At 44.3% G+C, this 22,259-nt stretch overlaps 1 protein-coding gene across 1 annotated transcript in view; it reads right to left on the bottom strand.

Moving 5' to 3' along the window:
- Positions 1-22,259, bottom strand: part of FTO (FTO alpha-ketoglutarate dependent dioxygenase) — a 366,765-nt gene that overhangs the window by 288,894 nt on the left and 55,612 nt on the right. Inside the window, exons 3-5 of the mRNA XM_084812875.1 lie at positions 12,796-12,845; positions 12,245-12,322; positions 3,077-3,737 (exon numbers count right to left, since the gene is read on the bottom strand). Of these exons, the coding sequence (XP_084669001.1) occupies positions 3,077-3,737; positions 12,245-12,322; positions 12,796-12,845 (789 nt within the window). The remainder of the gene's footprint in view (positions 1-3,076; positions 3,738-12,244; positions 12,323-12,795; positions 12,846-22,259) is intronic.

Below are 22,259 nucleotides of genomic sequence, written 5' to 3' on the forward strand. Positions count from 1 at the left end.
GGGGACCCAGCTTTGTTGCCCACTGGGGAGGCTCGCATGCAACAAAGCTGCCCTTGCCAAAGTCACGTTGGCTGGGGATGGCATTGTGTTTCCTGTGAGTTCTCCCGTTGGGGAGGATACAGGGCAGGCTGTGGCAAGCAAACTGGAGAGGGTTCAGAGGAGGGCAACGAAGATGATCAGGCGACTGGAAACAAAGCCCTATGAGGGGAGACGGAAAGAACTGGGCATGTTTAGCCTTGAGAAGAGAAGACTGAGGGGAGATAGGATAGTGCTCGTCAAGTACTTGGAAGGTTGTCACAGAGAGGAAGGCCAGGATATCTTCTCGATCATCCCAGAGTGCAGGACACGGAACAATGGGCTCAAGTTACAGGAAGTCAGGAAAAAAACGTCCTGACTGTTAGAGCAGTACGACAATGGAACCCATTACCTAGGGAGGTAGTGGGCTCCCCCATACTGGAGGCATTCAAGATGAAGCTGGACAGCCACTTGTCAGGGATGCTTTGACTTAGATTCCTGCATTGAGCAGAGGGTTGGATGTGATGGTCTTGTGGGTCCCTTCCAACCCTACTGTTCTATGATTCTATGATTCTAAGCAGGCTCAGTCCCCATTGCAGCAGTGAAGAGAACTTAGCTGGGCTGGCGTCGCTCCACCCAAGCGTTCTCTAGCTAGGGAACTCACACACACACTGAATGCTTCTCCGTCTAAGGTGCCCGGGAGAGGATCCCCCTTCCACCCAGCACCTCTGGTTGGGGAAGCTCTTGGTGCACCACTCGGCCACCCTATTGGCAAGTACCTCGTTTGTAGCAGAAAGGGTGATTCTTGTTTCAGGAATGGGGACAGATTTCACAAAATTGTCACGGAGTGGGTAAAAGTGGTGAGGGTGTTGTAGTCTGCATGAATGGTGTGTCCCACATCTAGCTTTGGTCCAGCCAAGTATTATTCTCCATACATCTGACGTTAGGCAAGAAGCACCTCTATAACAGCATGTGGAGCCAAGCAGAGTCATTGGTTCACTACAAGCATCACACCTAACCATGGTTTGTGCTAACCACAGTGAAGGACCCACAGCATGGTTTGAACTTCGAAATGTGCAGCAGGCACACTATAGTTTAGAGTTACTTGTCTGCTTTTGCTTTCCATCTGCACTCCACTTGCTAAGCCCGTACGTTCACTCCACGGTCCCCATGGTGCAACAGTCTGTCGAGGAAAAGCAACAGACATAACCAGAATTTGACAACAGGTTGTGAATTTGGACGTAACGGCAAAACACAGCACAAAAGCAGTTCGAAAACCAGCCTCAAACCACAGTTTGCTATCCTGGTTTGGTGGTCCATCGTGAACTACACTGTGAGCTTTCACGGGTTCAGATGTTCCTACCTGAAGTCCATCATGAACTACACTGTGAACTTTTCACAGGTTCAGATGTCAAAACACACACATAGGGTTGGTGGCATCTGAATGTGGCCATTAACTGTAAGGTTGCCTCAGGATAAAAATACCCCTTGGCTAAACTATCTGGTCCAGACCTAATGTGGAAGCCCATGGGAAAGCTAGCAAGGCAGGCCGGAGTTGCAGAACCTCAGAGACTGCAAGTGAACACCATGCTCTGATGCAGCTTAGAGCACAACTGAGGACTTTTATGTTTCCAGGACCAGATCACCCCTCCCAGACACAGAGGGGCTGTAGCACAGTAGCAGAGCACATGGTTCGCATGCAGGAGGTCCCAGGTTCAATCCTCGGCTTCTCCAGATAGGGCTAGGAAAGAATCCTGCCTGAAGCCCTGGAGAGCCACTGCTGCCAGTCAGTGTCGACAATACTGGGCTAGATGGACCCAGGGTCTGACTCGGTGTAAGGCAGCTTCCGACATTCCGGACTCTGCCCCTTCCCCAAGAAATGGAAGGCCTTAAAGTGGCAGCCTCAAGCTTTTTGCTAGCCCCAACTGGCAGGCACAGGTGTGTGGGATCTCTGGTTTGGGGGCTAGTTCTCCTGGGGAGGGTACAGGCTCAAGAATTACTGTCTCTGGAAGTCCCAGTTCAGAAGGTACTGACAGCAGGGTGCCTGGTTGACTGACTCAGACCAGGCAGGATATAAACATCGTAAGTGTGTTTTTCTTTAAAAATCGGAATAGAAACTGGGCACCGCTTTCCTGTCAACGGGTCTGCCAAGTTCCAAGGTGCGGCATCTGACAGGACCGTAACAGTTTAGCATGCTGGGACAAGAATCTATGCAACGTTGTGTAAATGGGAGAATTTCCTCCAGAGCTATGGCAGCGTATTCTGCACAAAGCAAAGACAGTAAGAAAACCAGCCCTGGAACAAGTTCGTATTTGACAAGCCGCCTGATAAGGAGAGATGTCAAACCACTGTGTGTGTGTGTGTGTGTGTGTGTGTGTGTGTGTGTTTAAAAAGCACATTTTACAGCCCTGGAAATAGGTATCTGTGGGAACCTGAAGAGCAGAGATTTGACAGATTGTGTTTTCTTGGCTCCCAATCAGTAGGTTAATTATAGCAACTTTTTCAATCCACTTAAAAGTGCTCCAGATAAGGCCAGCTGCAGCAAATGTAGCTTGTCTCATTCTGTTTCACACACTCCCTCTCTCTCTCTTTTCCCTCCTGCTGCCCCCAAACCCAACCCTGATATCCAGAGAGACAGAGAAGGACAAATAAGCACTCACACAGGGGGAAACATGGTTTTGCATATCACAGGGTAAAGCCGCTAACATGTCGCAAATCTGGGCTCAAAGGCCGGGCTCAGGATCATAAGAAGCTGCTGTCTACTGAGTCAGACTATTGGTCCAAGTAGTCCAGTACTGTTGACACTGGCTGGCAGTGGCTCTCCAGGGTTGCAGGCAGGAGTTTTTCCAGCCTTACCTGGAGATGCTGGGGATGGAACCTGAGGGACCTTCTACATGCAAAGAAGGTGCTCTTCCCACTGAGCTACAGTCCTTCCCTACAAAGGAAGATTGGCAGGTATAGATGCCTCTTTATACACACACAGCCAGAGGCAAGACAGCTTAGGGGGTTCAAGTGAGACCCAGTTTATTATTTGGTTCCCACACACACACATTTCACCCACCTTCGCAGCAATAACTGTAGACAGCCACCGTTGACCTTTCGACTAAGTTTTCATCATGGTGCCAGCTCACAGCCATTTTCCCCATTCCAAAGTACGGCTCTTGTTTCAAGAATGGCATTTGTTGCGGATCCATATAATTTAATAACGTCAGGTTGTAAGATGTTCTCTCTTTCAGATCGGTACAGTCAGTCTTCGGGACATGAGAAGGGCTTTGATCTTGCAAAGCGGACCTCATCTCGGTAATGGAAGTAGCATAATCCTGATGCCTATCGGTGACAGCAGAATCTTCAGTTTCTTTTGTCTCGGCCAAATTCTGCTCTTGCAAAGCTCGGACAGTTTCTCTGTGCAAGTAGTCATTAAGTTTGATTAATGTCTCACAAGCCTTGGATATTTCAGAATGGGAATAATTTATTTCATAACCTTCCACAGGCCACGGGACCGTAAATAACCTTGTGCTCAAATATTTGTACGTACATCCTGGGTTTCCAATTAATATACGAGATACTGGGGTAACAAAATCTTTCCCTTTGATCCTTACAAGATCTTGGAAGAAACAAGCATGCTTTTGCAAAGTCAAAAAAGCTTCTTGAACTTCTTTGTGGACCTCTTTGGGAATCTTCTCAGCGTTTCTGAAGATGAATTTCGAATATTTTGTCTTCCACTAAAAAGAAAGGGGGTGGGATCACATTGGATTTATTTTAAACCTAGAACAGATGCATACTTGAAGTCTACATTATAAGTCATTCACGAGATAGATAGATAGATAGATAGATAGATAGATAGATAGATGGATGGATGGATGGATGGATAGCATGTTCCCAAACATTCTGAAAGCTCGGGATGAATAACTGTCACCAAAAGTTGCTGAAGATTTTGAATGGTAGGTGGATCTCAGAACAGGCCTTGGGATGGGAGAGGTTGGTTGCTACCCATAGAAAGGTGGATAAACAATGCTGGGTAAGCTTAGAATATTGATCTTCAGCTGGTAGGTCCTGATCCACAACTGGTTCATGACCTAACCTAATGTGGGTTTCACCAGGCCTGGCACCACAATTTCTATTCTTTTTTAGATGCTTGTCTAAGAGAAGAAGAGAAAGAAGGGGGAAGTAGGGTGGGAAGGAATGAGACAGTGGCGGCGGGGGGGAGTCGAAAACCTGTGTGGGGGCGGTGGAAGATAAAAGAACAGAAAATACTGAAGGGACAGCCAAGGTAGCTAAGCTGGGAGAGCATTAGGCAGAAGACCTAAAAGGCTCTGGTTCAATGCCAGGCTTTGACAAAACTGTGGTGTACTTTTCATGTCCTTATTAGGGGATTACACAAATTCGTGGATAAATAGGTCTACCAAATTCTATTAGGTACAACAGCTTTATGGAACCACTATGTTCAGAGCAGCACGCCAGTTAACAGAGGAAAATAGTGGAGAAAGGCTAGTGCCTTCATGTCCTGCTTGAGGGCTTCCCAGAGGCATCTGTTGGGCCATTTTAGGAAGACATATGGTAGACTAGATGAACCTTTGGTCTGATCCACTATGGCTCTTCTTATGCTGTTATAGCCCAACATGTCAACATTAACATCAGGTCCCACTGTTGTAGGTTGGGGCTAAATGTGGGTCCCAGGTTCATAAAGACTGGAAGCTACCGGAACAGACGGTGCAAACTAAGGACCTGCGCTGGGAGAGAGCCAGTGTTTCTGACAGCCCACAATCCCATCACATGTCAGGCCAGTCCCACCAACCCCAGGCACACACAAATCGCCATCAAGTGAGTGGTTGTGTGAATCTATTCCAAAGAAGAGGAGGAATGACAGAAGGCATTGGAAAAAAATGAAAGAAAGCTCATAACGATACATCTAAAGGGAAACATGCCTCACTTGTTCAAAGGCCGTAACATTTCACTCCCTTGTTAAAACTGGGAGCTAATAGGTTCCACATTTTAATGCCAGTCTAGTGAGAGGCACGTTACTTTTTGGCTTGTGAACTAAAGAGTACATGCTCTGAACGCATTTTATCAATATATCATAAATGGTGTCTGTGGGGTTTCTACTCTTTAAAGGAACCTTAAGAGTGTGTGTGTGTGTGTGTGCACGCGCGCGCTTAAAAAAATCACACATAGGTATCTCAGATGTGAAAGAAAGAAAGAAAGAAAGAAAGAAAGAAAGAAAGAAAGAAAGAAAGAAAGAAGCAGGAAATGGAAACACATTTCCAACACATCGTCTGAAAATACCGGTCAGTCTTCTTTAATTCTCCAGCCAGTCATCCTGCTATGTCCTACATAAGGAAAGCATTAAGAGATCAGAAGACAAAGAAAGAGGAAAAGACGGAAAGGAAGGGGGAAACACACACACACACACACCATGAAGCTCATGCTGGACACTTATGGATTGAAGGAACAAAAATCATGTAGTTTTTGCTGTATCTCTGACAGCTAATATTAAAGGTCAACTCACTCGCCGGGCAGATAAAAGCAATCATGTGACTGGATGCTGCCAAAAAGCATTCAAAACATTTCATGCTTAATTTTTTAACATGTCCATTATCCCAGAAGAAAATTTAACACACCCGCAGCAACCAGAAGCCCTGCTACAGATTTTCAGCAATCTACAAATCATAGAGCTTCTTTTCCAGGGAGCTAACACGACCTTGTCACTCAAGTGGCAACAGCAAACCACAAATCAGTGAGCTAATCTCTGGATAAACAAGTTGGCACTTCAGCGCTACACTGTGAGACAGTAACGTTCCACTCCAGGAAGACATTTATATAATGGTCATGATTTGCTGGGTAGCTTATTCATGATGATGTCACCACCAATATGGCAACTTATCAATATTTGAGGGAGCGCCTCCCCCTATATACACCTGCCCAAGGGCCGAGATCTGTTGGAGGGGCCCTCCTCTGTGTCCCACCAGTGCGAGGCATACACTGTGGTGGGACGTGGGAGAGCGCCTTCTCTGCTGTGGCACCCCAGTTGTGGAATGCCCTCCCCTTGGAGGCCCGATTGATGCATACATTGGTTTCATTTCAGCACCAAGTTAAAACATAGCTTTTTACCAAAGCCTTTGAGAGCTAAATGCATTCCCTAAAGTTGCACACTGTTTTAACTGTTTGATTGTTTTAGATTTTAATTGGTCTTAGCTTGTTTAATGGTTTAATATGTTTTAGCTGCTTAAATCATTTATTGTTTTATACTGTTTAAATTGATTTTATCTGTACACGGCCCTGAGATCTTAATGATATAGGGAGGTAAACAAATGTTTTAAATAAATAAATAAACTTTATGTGGCAGGCTGTTCACCCCATCTTTCCCACATCTTAGGATGAATTCAATGTCTTCACTTTAAGCTGGGTTTGCTCCCTGTAACATGCATTTTCATGCTGCATTATACTTCTATTGTGTTTTGCTTTCTTGTTCTTAGCATTTTAAATTGTTTCATCTCTTGTTGTGAGCCAGGTTGAGAACTCTGTTACAGGACAGCCTATAAATACTGTTCATCAATAACAGAAACATAGAAAGTTGCCTTACACCACGTCAGTCCATTGGTCCATCAAGCTCTGCATTGTCTGTACCAGAGGAACTGAACCTCAGGCCTGAGGGCCAAATTTGGCCATCTAGGAGTCTCGATCCAGCCCTCAGGGGGTCTCCAGATGACCACACACCCTTCCCCATGTCAACAGGTGGCTCCTGCTCACCAGTGCTGGATTTAGGAACAAGCCAAGTAAGCCATGGCTTAGGGTCTCATATTATGAAGGGCCTCTAAATACTTTGGAGATAACTATGATTTGTTATAATTGAAATCACTTTGGCTTAAATAACTTTTCATATACAATTCACCAACAAAATTCTGAAACCCTGACCTCCCCATCCCAACCCACAATCAATCCTATCACCTTAGGAACATAGGAAGCTGCCTTATACTGAGTCAGACCCTGGGTCCATCTAGCCCAGTATTTTTGACACTGACTGGTAGCAATGGCTCTTGAGGGTTTCAGGTGGGATTCTTTCCTTGCCCTACCTGAAGAAGCCAGAGATCGAACCTGGGACCTCCTGCATACAAAGCATGTGCTCTGCCACACTGAGCTATGGCCCCTCTGAGCTATGGCCCCTCCCTCGAAAAGAGGATATAGGAAGCTGCCTTATACTGAATCGGTCCATCTAGCCCAGTATTGTCAACATGACTGGCAGCGGCTCTCAAACGTTTCAGGCAGGATTCTTTCCTTGCCCTACCTGGAGAAGCCGGAGATCGAACCTGGGATCGAACCTGGGATCTTCTGCATACAAAGCATGCACTCTTTCACACTAAGCAACGGCCTTTTCCTTCCAGTATTACTGGAATACTTCCCTTTCAGCATTAATTTTTCATTACAATCTACATTGCTACTTCCATTAACTAAGTTCTGTTCTCTGTATTTGCTCTTATGTTTCTATAAATTATAAGTCTTCAGTTTCATGTATGGTGATGAAGAAATCAGAAGGCACTTGATAATGCAAATAAAGCTTTCTGCAAGAAGTATCTTTTATTTAGTTGTTTCTCATTGCATCTTTGCCTATGTATATATGTAAATGTAACGGTATACCTTTCTATTATAATGCAATATACGTTTTTCTCTTTATTTTTTATGGTATGGGGCCTCTGAATCTTGACATGGCTTAGGGCCTCAGCATGTCTTAATCCAGCCCTACCACTCCCCCAACATTTAGTGGTTTCCCAACTTCAATGTGATTTCTTCTCCATTCTAAAAGGTTGAAATGCCTCTCCTAAGGCTTAGTTACTGGCAGGAAGAGCTTAATGCTGAAAAACACTGGTATTTTGGGTACTTTAGCTTTCCCCCACACCCACCATTTTGCCTTTGTCCCTGCCCACCACTGAAATGCGGCCCCCGATACCTTCTCCAAAATGGAATTCAGCCCTTGGAATGGAAGAGGTTCAACACCTCTGGTCTACACTGACTGGTAGCAACTCAGGCACGAGTCTTTTCCAGCCCTACCTAGGATTGAAACTGGGGCCCTTAATGTGTACAACATGTGCTCCACCGCTGAGTGACACTCTTTCTCTTGACTGACATAATAGAATCTGAAAGTTCAGTACTTTAACACAAAGAGAAAGAAGACTTTCAGTCTACTTTGACAAAGAAATAGAAAAAGAGAGGGGGAAGTTCTTTCCTTCCTGTATCGTGGGTGGGTGGGGGGAATGAGACCATTTTTTAAAAGATGCTACTTTGTATGCATCTTTCGGCCACATGTCAATACAAGGAAGTTGACATGGCTATAATGTAGGAACTCCTGCTGTAGCTGCTCAAACTAAGTAGGAGATTCCTTTTCATGTCTTTCATCTCACTCAATATGTTCCAAGTTAGTTTGACTGAACTTACCCAAGTCTTTCCATGTGTTTCACATTTGACCAGAGTGTTGTCGAAGACAGACTTAGCATAGTCTTCCGTTTCTTCAGTAACACTCCTTCTCTGTACCAGTTCGGATTATGTAAATGTGTATTATCAGGCTAGATTTTCTTTTCTTACTAAGAGTCATGGGATTGTATGACTGGGAGGGCCAGGAGGTTATCAACCCCAAACCACACTGTTCTCAACCAACTTCCTCCCCCTGACACATACACAGATTAACCCATAATCAAGACTGCAGTGTGTCCCTATCAGATGTAAGAAACAAAAATGACATACTGATGACAGAACTTGCAGGGGTGAGCAAGTAAGGCTTCGTCATCACAAAGAGCAGGCCACATGGTAAAAGCTCTTTGCAGACTGCACCATTTGAGACTACAGGTGAGGGATCACAGGAATGAATGCTCCCCATGAGAGGTATGCATTCATTTTAGAAATGAATGAAAAACAAAATAAATGTGTCTGCATTCGTTTTACATTAATACACACGTAAAAACAAAAACAAACATGAAAACTGAATGTACAGTCAGGGCCAGAAATATTGGAACAAGGATAACTGTTTTGGCAGTTGGCTTCTGTACACCACCACACTGAAGTTGAAAGGAAACACATCCAGATGGGAGCAAAGTCAGGACTTTCAGCTGTAATTCAAGGGGTTTGACAAAAGTGGGGCACTAACCATTCAGGAAGGACAGCCAGTGGCATACACACACACCCGTCGTTGGTGGCTCATAAGTAATGGAACCAACCCACATCATTTCAAACTTAAGGATCGCCTTGAATACCTGGATGAAAATCCTTTGCAGTCAATGACTGCCTGAAGTCTGGAACCCATGGACATGACCAAATGCTGAGTTCCCTCCCTCGAGATGCTTTGCCAGGCCTTTACTGTAGCTGCCTTCAGCTGCTGCTTGTTTGTGGGTCTTTCTGCCTTCAGTCTTGTCTTCAGTAAGTGAAAAGCATGCTCTATTGGGTTAAGAGCAGGTGACTGACTTGGCCATTGAAGAACATCCCACTTCTTTGCTTTGGGAAACTCTTGGGTAGCTTTTGCTGTATGTTTAGGGTCATTAAGGTAAAGGTGTCCCCAACCAGTCGTGTCCCACTCTAGGGTGCGGTGCTCATCCCCGTTTCTAAGCCGAAGAGCCAGCGCTGTCCGAAGACGCTTCCGTGGTCATGTGGCCGGCATGACATTAGGGTCATTATTAGGGTCATTATCCATCTACAATGTGAAGCAGTGTCCTATCAGTTTGGTAGCATTCGGCTGAATCTGAGCAGAAAGTATAGCCCTATACACTTCAGAATTCATCCTGCTGATTTTAGCAGCAGTCAGTTCATCAATAAACACCAGTGACCCAGTTCCATTGACAGCCATACATGCCCATGCCATAACACTGCCTTCACCATGTTTGACAGATGATGTGGTATACTTTGGATCATGAGCTGTTCCTTTCCTTCTCCATTCTTTTCTCTTCCCATCATTTTGGCATAAGTTAATCTTGGTCTCATCAGTCCAAAGAATCTTATTCCAGAACTGGGCAGGCTTTTCTAGGTGTTTGCTGGTAAAGGCTAATCTGGCCTTTTGGTTCTTGAGTGTTACCAGTGGTTTGCACCTTGTTGTGAAGCCTCTGCATTTACATTCATAAAGCCATCTCTTGACTGTAGATGTCGACAGTGATATGCCTACTTCCTCAAGGGCATTCCTGACCTGGCTAGATGTTGTGAAATGGTTCCTCTTCACCATGAGCAGAATTCTGTGGTCATCCACTTTAGTTGTCTTCCGTGGTCTTCCAGGCCTGTTGCTGTTGCTGAGCTTGCAAGTTAATTCCTTCTTTTTCAGGATGTTCCAAACTGTTGTACTGGCCACTCCCACTGTTTTTGCTGTCTCTCTGATGGGTTTATTTTGTTTCCTCAGCCTAATGATGGCCTCCTTCACTTACATGGACACCTCTTTGGACCTCATGTTGGGAGTTCCAGTGAACAGCTACCAAATGCAAATGTAACACTCAGAACCACCTCTAGGCCTTTTCTCTGCTTGATTGGTCATGGGGTACCCAGGAAACAGGCCACACCTGGCCATGCAGCTGCTTGTCAGCCATTTGTTCCATTACTTATGAGCCACCAACGATGGGTATGCGTGTGTGCCACTGGCTGTACTTCCTGAATGGTTAGTGCCCCACTTTTGTCAAACCCCTTGAATTACAGCTGAAAGTCCCGACTTTGCTCCCATCTGGGTGTGTTTCCTTTCAATTTCAATGTGGTGGTGTACAGAGGCCAATTGCCAAAACAGTTATCCTTGTTCCAATATTTCTGACCCTGACTGTAGGTGCATTTTCACATTTTTTATTTTTTCAGCTTTGTTGGGGGGCTTGTGCAATTGATCTGAAGTCTGGCAGGCCCAATACCCTGGGGGCAGGTGGTACTAGAATGCCTGAAAATGTCATGCCATTTGGATGGAAAACACCGAAGTTAGGTGGGTTTTCCATTGGAAGTAGTACGAGACTTATAAGATGCCCCACTTTTTTAATTGCCCCTAAAATAGTGACACTTTGTCCAAGCTGTCTGAAATGTGGCAGGTCTGATGCCCTGGAGGAGCAGTAGAATGCCTGCAAAGTTCATACTATTTGGATCAAAGAAAAACAAAACTGCAGGCATAAAGACAGCAGGTGTTTCTGAGCCCAATTCAAAGTGCTGGTTTTGACCTTCAAAGCCTTAAACGGCTTGGGACCAAGTTACTTGAAGGACTGCCTTCACCCATATCAGCCTGCCTACCCTTTAAGATCAGAAAGGGAGGCCCTTCTCATTTGCGCACCTGTGAGAGCAGTCAGGTGGGTGACCACAAATGAGAAGGCCTTGTGTGCAAGGGCCCCACACCTTTGGAACAAGCTGCCATTAGAGGTCTTGTCATGCTCCATCATTGCAGACTGTTAAGAAGGCCTTGAAAACATTATTTTACCTTGGCCTTCTATTGATATGTCTGCTATTGTTGCTGTTGCTTCTGTTAACATTGTTTTTGGTTTTATTGTTGGCTTTTATTTTTGTTTTTATTGCTTTTAATATTTTAAATGTTTTTTATGTATTTTATTGTTGAAAGCCGCCTTGGGAGTGCTTCTGCCCTGAAAGGCAGCCAAAAATGTTTTAAATAAATAAATAAATAAATAGGGTGGGTCTCCATTGAAATCAATGGAAAAAACAAAAACGAAGATAAAATGAAAGCAAGGGGAATTAAAACAGAAGCAAAATTAAATAAATATTGTTTTAAAAATGAAAACAAAACAGAAAAGTGTTCTACTGCACACTATCAAGGAACTGAACGAGTATACCCTAGATCTGACACAGCCCACACTCCTGAGTAGCTGTGAAATTTCAAAGGAAGTCAAGACTATCTGCCATTGCCAATCTTTCAAGTGGCTTGTCCACCATTTCTTATCTTCACATCGTGTTAAGTCCAAGGTTTACACAAATAACTCATTCATTTGTTAACCCAGCTCATTCCGTTTTTCCACAGCAATTTTCTCCTGTACAGTCTATGCCGTGAACAGGAGAATTCAAGAATTTTTTTTTAGGGCGAAATTCTACAAATCTTTAGACAGAAAAAAAAGTCCTACAACTCCCAGCATGCCACAACCAACATAGCTGACTGGGGAATGCTGGAAGTTGTAGGACCTTTTTCCGTCTATACATGCATAGGATTGTACCCTTAAAAAAACAAGAAAAACAATCAAGTTGATAGACCACATTTCGCGATATATATAGCATTAATGTTTTTAAGCATTACCAGTTGATGGAAGCCATCATCCTTCGGCGTCAAATATGGGAGCCAGCTCCCTCCAAGTTCATCCAGGAGCTTCCGTTTCTAAAGATGCAAAATTCACATTTTACATTGAGCTGATTTGCAAGCTGTCTGAACTCATGTTTAACACTATCAGGGGTGGGCAACTTGTGGCCATCCAGACGTGTTGACCCACAACTCCCATGATCCCTCACCACTGGTTATGCTGGCTAGGGCTGATGGGAGTTGTAGGCCAACACATCTGGAGGGCCACTATTTGCCCAGCCCTGCACTACGCACTACCTCATCAGGCTAGAGCTAACTCGTGGTTTTCTTCAACCAGTCACTTACCCTAGGACTGAAAGTGAGACGAGTCTAGAACCTCTGATTTTGTCATTCTCTGTGCTCTTAACTGCAGCTATCGCCTCACTTGATATAAATAACATACAGCCAACTTGGGTCCCACCTGGGCCAAAGGTGGGGAGGGGTAAAAATACTTAGAATGAATGAATCAAGATGTACAATTTACTTCTAAGTCAACATTGTCAGGGTCTCACCGTGAATACTTTACTTTGGGGAGGGTGTTCAAACCCTTGAAACGTTACTTCTGTGGGAGAAAGAATAGGATTAAAGATTTTAGAGATTTTATTCATGAGAGAGTGGGAAACAAATATAGTTAACACTAAGTTTACTGGTGAGTGCAGTATTACTTCTAATATGAGCTTCTGCTTTGTGTTTTTCTTGGGGGGTGTTATTTTTTAAACTCTTCTTTTTACATAGAAACTTTTAAAACAGGCCATCTCATCTCCTAGACCAGCCTTCCACAACCAGATGCCCTCCAGGTGTGTTGGACTACAATTCCCAGCATCCCCAGCCAACATGGCTGCTTAGGGTACACTTGCTGAAATTAGGAAGGGTAGACCCACCAAAATGAATAAAGTTACGTGTGACTAAGTTGGCCCAATAGGTCTACTCTAGACATTCCTAGTCCTAACCCAAGAACCCCATCCACCGTGGTCCCAGAACCACTATCCGCCAATTCCCAAGAGGTCCTTCCCCAACACTCGCTCATGATCCCTCCCTCTTATCTCAGTATTCCAGCCTCAAAGATATTTCCCCCTCCCCTCCCATTTAGCCAGACTCTAGGACTCAGTTTGCTACTTAATGCATAAGGCTAGGAAGATGATGATGATGAAGAAGAAGGGATTATGGGTTGGATTTAAATGTAGTCATGCTTACAGCAGACTTGCTGCAAGTGGGTAGAGTAGACCCACTGAAATAAATGGGACTTAAGTTAGGTATGACTAAATTGTCCCATTGCTTTCAATAGGTCTACTCTAAGCATGACTAAGTCTGGATCCAAATGCATAGAAAGAAGGCAGTAGAATCCTATGAATGTTTATTCAGAAGTCCCACTGTGTTCAATGGGGCTTACCTTCAGGTAAACATGTCTACATAGGTTTGCAGCCTATGTGTGTGTTGCTTTTCAAGATCCTTGGTCGTGCCTTGGAGGACCTCCCCCCCCTACACACACAATAATCTCTTGTTATGCAAAAGAGCAAAGGAAAGCAAAAACAAAAACTCAATTTTCTGATGAAGAATCCAACACAATTCTTCCCAGCTTACATCTCTGGGTTTGTTTCACGTTCTTTTGCTTATCTTTATTTTCTGTGTCATGTTACAGGGCTAATGGATTTTTAAACCTTACTATACTTAGGGAAACAACATTTCTCTGGTTGAATCTGCTTTGAACACCCATACTTTGGCCTAAGTGTTTTTTTCACACAGTCTCTGCCACCACAAAGAAAGAAAAAGATTACCCCCAAAGCAGTCAGTCTTCCGCTCCAATCAACTTGGCCTTTCCCTCGTGCAGATCGAGAATTACATGCTCAAAGAAAGCTTATCTGTTGTCATTTACATACCATCCAGACTTTGTCTTCAGTGGGAGAACTCAACATACCACTGAAATTCAACCAGAACAACAGTAATGCTTGTATTCTGGAATAAAAATACCAAATAAGGCAATAATAAAGCAATTCCAGAAGGCGGTGCTGGGGATTTCGTGCTCTGCCTTGTGCCAGTCATGCTACAGGGCTTCTCACAGGTGTTGAACCTCTTTCTGCCCGAAAACCGAATTCAGTTTTGGAGAAGCTCTCAGGGGCAACATGCCAGTGGTGGGAGGGGCCAAAAGCAAAGGGGCGGAGTCAGAATACAACAAAAACCCACACCCCACCACCCTAGCATATCTTAGGTTAAAGCTTTTACAGAGAGCGGAGGACAGGAAGGCCTGGCGTGCTATGGTCCATGGGGTCACGAAGAGTCGGACACAACTTAACAACTGAACAACAACTATGCATTAGGAGAAGCATTTCGGCCTTTTGGAATTGGGGGTGGGGGAACGACAAATGCTGGGAAGCTACCAAATGATCAGTGGCCAGTGAAAGGATCATCTGGGGAATCCCAAAGGGCAGGATTGGGACCTCAGGGGGCATATTTGCTCTCACTCAGAATAAGCCAGCTTCCAACGTTCTAGCCTCCTAGCAATGCTATTAGCAATTGTAGGAGGTTTGTGCAGGAGCTGAGCTTGCCAGTTCACAGCAAAGACTAGATTAAAACGTTTGCAAGCATAGCAGAAAAAAAGATATTTAAATATAGTCTTCAGTCTTAAAACAAGACAATATGAAGCATCTGAAGATATCTCTACAGTACATATGTGTATTTTTATTTTGTTTATCTTTATTTAAAACATCTGTATCCCACCCTATATCATTAAGATCTCAGGGCGGCATACAGATAAAATCAATTTAAACAGTATAAAACAATAAATAATTTAAATAGCTAAAAACATATTAAATCATTAAATCATTAAGCTAGCTAATACCAATTTAAAATCTAAAACAATAAGAAAGTTTGTGCAAACTCTTGCACACTGTGCAAACTCAGGGAATCCAATTAGCCCTCAAAGGCTTTGATAAAAAGCCATGTTTTAACTGGGCACTGAAATGAAACCAGTGTCTGCACCAATCAGGCCTCCAAGGGGAGGGCATTCCACAACGGGTGCCACAGCAGAAAAAGCCGCTGTATCATTTTTATACCAGTTTATCCATCATGCCTTCTCTCACTGAATCCTGGAAACTGTAGTTTTGCGAGAGAGCTGGGAATTTTCTCTGAGATATTCCTCGCTCTTTTCACAGACCGACAGTTCCCAGGTCTCCCCAGGGAAGAAGGCATGGCTATAGACAGCAGAAACCTATGCATGTTTAGGGAAGGAGTAAACCCCACTGTATTCAAAGGGGCTTACTCTCAAGTAATGTGCACAGAATTGCATCCTGATCCTGTAGTATAGGAATGTATTGTCTCGCTATGAACCTGATTGATTGAGATCTGCAGGAGAGGGCCTTTGGAGGACACCATTACCTGCACAGGCCCATTTTTAGGCACACATGAAACGCCTTTCTCCCGTGTTGCCCCCAAACTGTGGAATGTGCTTACTCAAAAACTACGATTGGCCCCACTCTCTCGGCCTACAGAAAGGGTGTCAAGACACAAACTTTCAATTTAGCTTTTAAAATGTTCAGTTGTGATACTGTAATATGTTTACTGTTCTTAATGTTCTTGTTTTTATTGTTTTAAAATCTTACTGTTTAAATTTATTTTTGATTATTACCTTTATATATTATCACAATTATATCCCACCTTTTTCCTCTTGCAAGGAACTCAAGTTGGCTTACATGGTTCCACTCCTATCATAGAATTATAGAATAGTAGGGTTGGAAGGGGCCTACAAGGCCATCGAGTCCAACCCCCTGCTCAATGCAGGAATCCAAGTCAGACCATCCCTGACAGGTGGCTGTCCAGCCTCGTCTTGAATGCCTCCAGTGTGGACCACTGGAGCCCACCACCTCCCTAGCTAATTGGTTCCATTGTCATATTGCTCTAACAGTCAGGAAGTTTTTCCTGATGTTCAGCCGGAATCTGGCTTCCTGTAACATGAGCCCATTATTCCATGTCCTGCATTCTGGGATGACTGAGAAGAGATCCTGGCCTTCTTCTCTGTGACAACCTTTCAAGTACTTGAAGAGCGCTATCCTATCTCCCTTCAGTCTTCTCTTCTCAAGGCTAAACATGCCCAGTTCTTTCAGTCTCTCTTCGTACGGCTTTGTTTCCAGTCCCCTGATCATCTTTGTTGCCTTCCTCTGAACCCTCTCCAGCTTGTCTGCATCCTTCTTAAAATGTGGTGCCCAGAACTGGACACAGTACTCCAGATGAGGCCTAACCAGTGCTGAGTAGAGGGGAACTAGTATTTCCTGGGATTTGGAAGCTATGCTTCTATTAATGCAGCCCAAAATAGCATTGGCCTTTTTTGCAGCCACATCACATTGTTGGCTCATATTCAGCTTGTGATCGACAACAATTCCAAGATCCTTCTCGCTTGTAGTGTTGTTGAGCCAAGGATCCCCCATCTTGTAACTGTGCATTTGGTTTCTCTTTCCTAGCCGCAGAACTTGGCATTTATCCCTACTAAATTCCATTCTGCAGTTTTCTGCCCAGCGCTCCAGTCTATCAAGATCACTTTGAATTTTGTTTCTGTCTTCCAGGGTAGTAGCTATCCCGCCCAATTTTGTGTCATCTGCAAATTTTATCAGCATTCCCTGCATTCCTCTCCATTTTATTCCCACAACAACCCTGTGAAGTAGGTTAGCCTGAGAGTCACTGGCTGGACCAGAGTCACCCAGTGAGCTTCATGGCCGAGTGGGGACTAGAACCTGGATCTCCTGAGTCCCAGTCTAACACTCAACCAGCTCTCAATGGCTTTTTAGCATATAGGGTGGTATATAAATGTTAATAAACATAATAAATAAAGAAATAAATAGTGGCGGGTTAGTTTTGGTTTTGGTCGATTTGTTTTTTGCTTTAAATATATGTTTTGGAATAAGATGCGAACACTAACCTACTAGCATCTGCCCTGTGTTAGTTTTTTCCTGCTTTAATTTCATAACAGGTCAAGTTATGGAAACAAGAGGTTGGGAGTTCAAGGTCAGAGATGGACAAAGAGCAAGTCCCCGTCATCCTTTTTTCCATTTTCAAATGCAGTTTGGGCCAGCACAAGTCAACAGATCGGCTAGTCGTTTTGAATCAAGCCCAGGTAGCATTGACTAATCCGTTCCACACTTCCTTAACAGCAACTCACTGATCCTAAGTGGACTGACAACCACGGCATTACAATTTATAAAATAGGCATGTAGCCTGATCTCTTGGAGTTTACAGTTTACAGTCTTCTTTGGGGACACATTATAAAACTGACATGGAGTCACTGGTGAAAGCAAGTGGAATGCAACTTTAGATTAAGTTGGCAGGCAACCCATTAGTGTGCTGTGCGATTTCCAAGCTGCAGTATGTATTTAAAATAAAACTATATTGCAGGGAAAGAAGATATATTAACATTATTTATGGCATTAAACACACTGAAATTATTAGTCTGGTTTTTGGAACCCTTGGAACAGAGCTTAGCAAAACCCTTTGGGAAAAAAAGGCTATTTTCATGTTTGTACAATAAAAGGATGTTGAGCTGGTAGAGAGAATATATTTCAAATGCATGGGGTAACAATATATATATACTGACAATTTCTTTGTCAAATGTTAAGCTCTTGGCAAAAGCACACAGCATTCAAATGCACTCTGGAGTGGAGGCAGTATCAGCTCACATTTGATTGTCAGATCTGACTAAGTGGATGCTCTTCTGCTTGATGTGCAGACAAATACACACACAGCCAGGTGGTATAACACACAGCTCTTCTCATACACAGGGAGCTGTCACACACGTGTCAAATACATCAAGCTCCTTGCAAATTCCTCCAAAACAAAACCAAAGGGGGTGGGTGGGGGGAATAAAAGGAAAAGAAGAGGCAAGAAAATAATTTCTAAAAAGGCCAGCTTTGCCAGATGGCTGGGCTGTGTGTACGAGTGTTGTGTTTACAGAAATCTCAACAGGTAAAAAGCTTTCAGAAGGGGAAACTTTTTCCAAGAGAGACCTAAGCAGGCCAATGCAGTGCAGGCATTGAGGGCACATGCATAATGGGTTATAGATGGATTTAAGTACCATTTATGTTGGAGGAGATGAAGAGAGGGGACACAAGGAGATACGACAGGACAAGCAAGGCTGCAGGAACTGGGAAGTCAAGCAAGACAGGCTGAGTTGTGTATGCTTGTGTGTGTGTGGATGGCTGGTCCTGCACAAGGGTTTGACTAGATAGCCCTGGGGTCTCCAACATGGTAGCCACGGGCACCAGTGTGCCCACAGACAACTCTCTTGCTGCCCACAAGGCTCCTTGTTATTTTATTTTTAAAAATTTGATTAAAAATAACAATCCAGAGGCTGGCATGCTGCAAATGGAAGCGTCAGCATCCAGTGCCATTTTTATTTCCAAGAATGTGTCTGGGTCCCTTGTCTCTCAGCCTCAGCAGTTTGCCTTCTGTGAAATGGGTGCCGGAGCAGAAAACAAACATAGGTCCCAAAGAGTGGTTTTGTGTTTTGGAGCTCAGATCCCACCTTGGCCATTCTGTGAATGGGCAAGCACCCATTTTGTGAGAGTGCCCCTGGCACTCTGTCAACCTTCCACATGGGCCCACTGATCCAAAAAGGCTGGGGTACCTTGAGACAGCCTCTTCATTCCTTTTAACCCTACAAGCCATTCTATGAGAATACAGCCCACAATGATGCCAACAAGCGAAAGGACATGTTTGCACAGTGCAAAGTTAAATTTATGGAATTCACCCCTACAAGACTGCCTTTAAAAGAACAAATTCAGGAAGGGAGGGTCTATCAACAGCTGTTAGCCATGGCTAACATATCAGACATAGTATGTCAACCTTCCCCAACCTGGTGTCCTCCACAAGTGTTGGACTACAACTCCCAGCATCTCCTCAGCTAGACATGGCTGGCAGATGCTGGAAGTTGCAGTCCAACACATCTGGAGGGCACCAGGTTGGGGAAGGCTGCAAAATATCACTAAAGACCACCAGGTGTTTCAGAGCAACTGTGGGAGAGAGCAATTGCCTCCGATACGCAGCTTGTGGTCTTCCTTGTTGGCCACCGTGGAAAACAGGATGCTGGACTTTTCATCTGATCCAAAAGGGCACTGCTTATGTTCCTAAGCAGTGTCTCTGGTAGGAGTACCAGACAGCACTCAGCATGGGTGGGAGGAACAAATTTCTCAAGGTTGAGTGTGGATTGTCATTGAACCATGGGTTGTTGCTGAGCTGTGGTTTGTTGTGCTGTGTGAACCCAGCCGTGGTAACAAACCATGGTTTGTTAGCACGGCTGGGTTCACATGACACAACACAACAACACACAGTTCAAAAACAACCCATGGTTCAATGACAACCCACACTCAGCCTTGATTGTGGGTTGCCATGTTGTATGAACCCAGCCACTGTGTGCAAGGCAAATGAAAACATGTATTAATCAGCACATGCTGAAGTACAGCCAACCAAAATTAAATCAACGTAAATGGGCAATTTCAGGTTCCCCACCCATCCCCACCCCAAGAGAAACTGCTACAGGGTGAGAAACTAGAAATGTGTATTTCACTCATGGGCAAGAAACTAGAAATGTGTATTTCACTCATGGGCAAGAAATTTTGCTGGCATGTGAACGCTTCCCTTTCTTCCCTCCTCCTAACTGTCTACGCAACATGGATGTGAGATACACTGGTTTCTGTGTGCCAGCATTTGAAATGGATAAGCTCTCTCCTCACCTGTGTAAACACAGCCATAATTGAAAGCCTTTTTTTTTTTTTTTTAAGGGCTGCTGCTTCTGAACGTTGGCCCATTAGAAGATTGCCATCCCAGTCTCTCATTGGCAGCACCATACAAGTAAACACCCCCAAAGACTCCCCCCCCACACTCCCCCCACTCAAGAGGTGAAATATCTCCCACCACCACCACCCTTAAATCATTGATCACCCTAAATCACTGAACTGCCTTTTTGCAGTTGGCACAAAGCAAACATAGTACAGGTATATTGTTACCAAATCATAGTCTCTGTGGTTGATTGGAAAGGTGAAGCGTCTCGAGAATCTGATGAATATTAAGCAAATATTTTTCAGAGGGAGATGTTGTACGTGCGTTTTATTTATCTTCACACCAGAGAGTCCCCAAAAGTTAACAAGTTTGCTTTCTGCCCTGATGGCTTCTTGGCATGACTTACTGATTGCCATAATGAACTTCATGTGTAATTTTGTCAGTTTGTGTTTGATGTTGTTGCAGCGTGTGTACTTTGTGTCTTTGCCGTTTACCCTCTCCGTTTTGTAACTACTGAAAATGTACTTGTGCTGGCTTGTCTGATGGAAAGTCAATCATGCTAATAGCAGAATAACTATTCTGCATATTGAGATTCACCCAAGCTTGTAAGCTAAATGCATCGCCAATTGATTCTCACACAATGGTCTATAAATACCAGTCTCACTATTAACATGCTTTCAGTTCAAACTGAAAACAAAACAAAAAACCAAAACAGGTAGGTCTTCCAGTCTTGAGTTTACCAGTTCTGATACTGGGTCTCTCACACCCAAGCACAAAGTAAAGACTGCCTTATACTGGGTCAAATCCATCCATAAGAACAACATAACATGCTGAATCAGACCAAAACCCTATCTAGGCTAGTGTTCTGTTCACACAGCGGCCAACCAGCTGCCTGTGGGAAGCCCACAAGCAGGACATGAGTGCAAGAGCACCTCCTGCCATGTTCTCCACCAATTGGTATACAGAGCCATACTGCCCCTGATACTGGAGGTAATATATGACTACTGGCTATTGATAGCCTTATCCTCCATGAGTTGGCTCAGTTGCATGGATGGCTACCAAGACCTGCCACTAGATGCCAAGATCCATCTGTCCCTCGTGGGGAGACTCCTAGTATGAACAGACTTTATTTCTTCCACCCTCAAGGGTTTCTCAATTCAGTTCTGTGTATGTGAGCATCTCTAAAGTGCAACAGTAAAAACTGATAGCCAGAGAATTCAGCAGAGGCCCATAGCAATCTTAGCTGGCCACAGCAGTAGCTGTGGTTGGTGGCAGCAGCAGAGCACTGAGTGGCCGACAGATGCCATTTTAATTTCCCACAATGCCCTACAGCAGCCTTCCCCAATCTGGTGTCCTTCAGATGTGTTGGACTGCAACTCCCACAATCCTCAGCCAGCATGGTGGGACTTTCTTTCTTTCTTTCTTTCTTTCTTTATTTATTCATTTCATTTCTATACCGCCCAATAGCCGAAGCTCTCTGGGCGGTTCACAAAAACTAAAACCAAACAACACACAATAAAACAATTTAAAATATATGGAACATTAAAACACAATATAACAATACAACCACAATAAAACCTAGCAGCAGTACAGGAGTTTAAAATACAGATTTAAAACAGCAAAGATAAAAATTTAGAAAGCTAAAATGCCTGGGAAAATAAAAAGGTCTTCACCTGGCGCCGAAAGGAGTACAATGTAGGCGCCAGGCGAACCTCACTAGGGAGCTCATTCCAGAGCCGGGGTGCCACAACAGAAAAAGCCCTCCTCCTAGTAGCCACCCGCCTCACTTCCTTTGGCAGGGGCTCACGGAGAAGGGCCTCTGATGATGACCTTAAGGTCCGGGCAGGCACATATGGGAGTAGGCGATCCTTCAGGTAACCTGGCCCCAAGCCGTTAAGGGCTTTGAATGTTAACACCAGCACTTTGAATCGGGCCCGGAAATGGACTGGCAGCCAGTGCAGCTGGAAAAGTACTGGCGTAATATGAGCTCGCAGGCCAGTCCCTGTTAACAATCTTGCTGCCCTATTTTGGACCAGCTGAAGTTTCCGGACCGTTTTCAAAGGCAGCCCCATGTATAACGCATTGCAGTAATCCAGACGAGAAGTTATCAGAGCATGGATAACTGTAGCTAGGCTGTCTCTGTCCAGATAAGGGCGTAGTTGGTATACCAGCCTAAGCTGATAAAAAGTGCTCCGTGCCACTGAGTTCACCTGTGCCT

The sequence above is a fragment of the Heloderma suspectum genome, chromosome 8 (genome assembly GCF_057233095.1).
Source record: "Heloderma suspectum isolate Gila_16-S chromosome 8, 16-S_ref, whole genome shotgun sequence".
NCBI lineage: Eukaryota > Metazoa > Chordata > Lepidosauria > Squamata > Helodermatidae > Heloderma > Heloderma suspectum.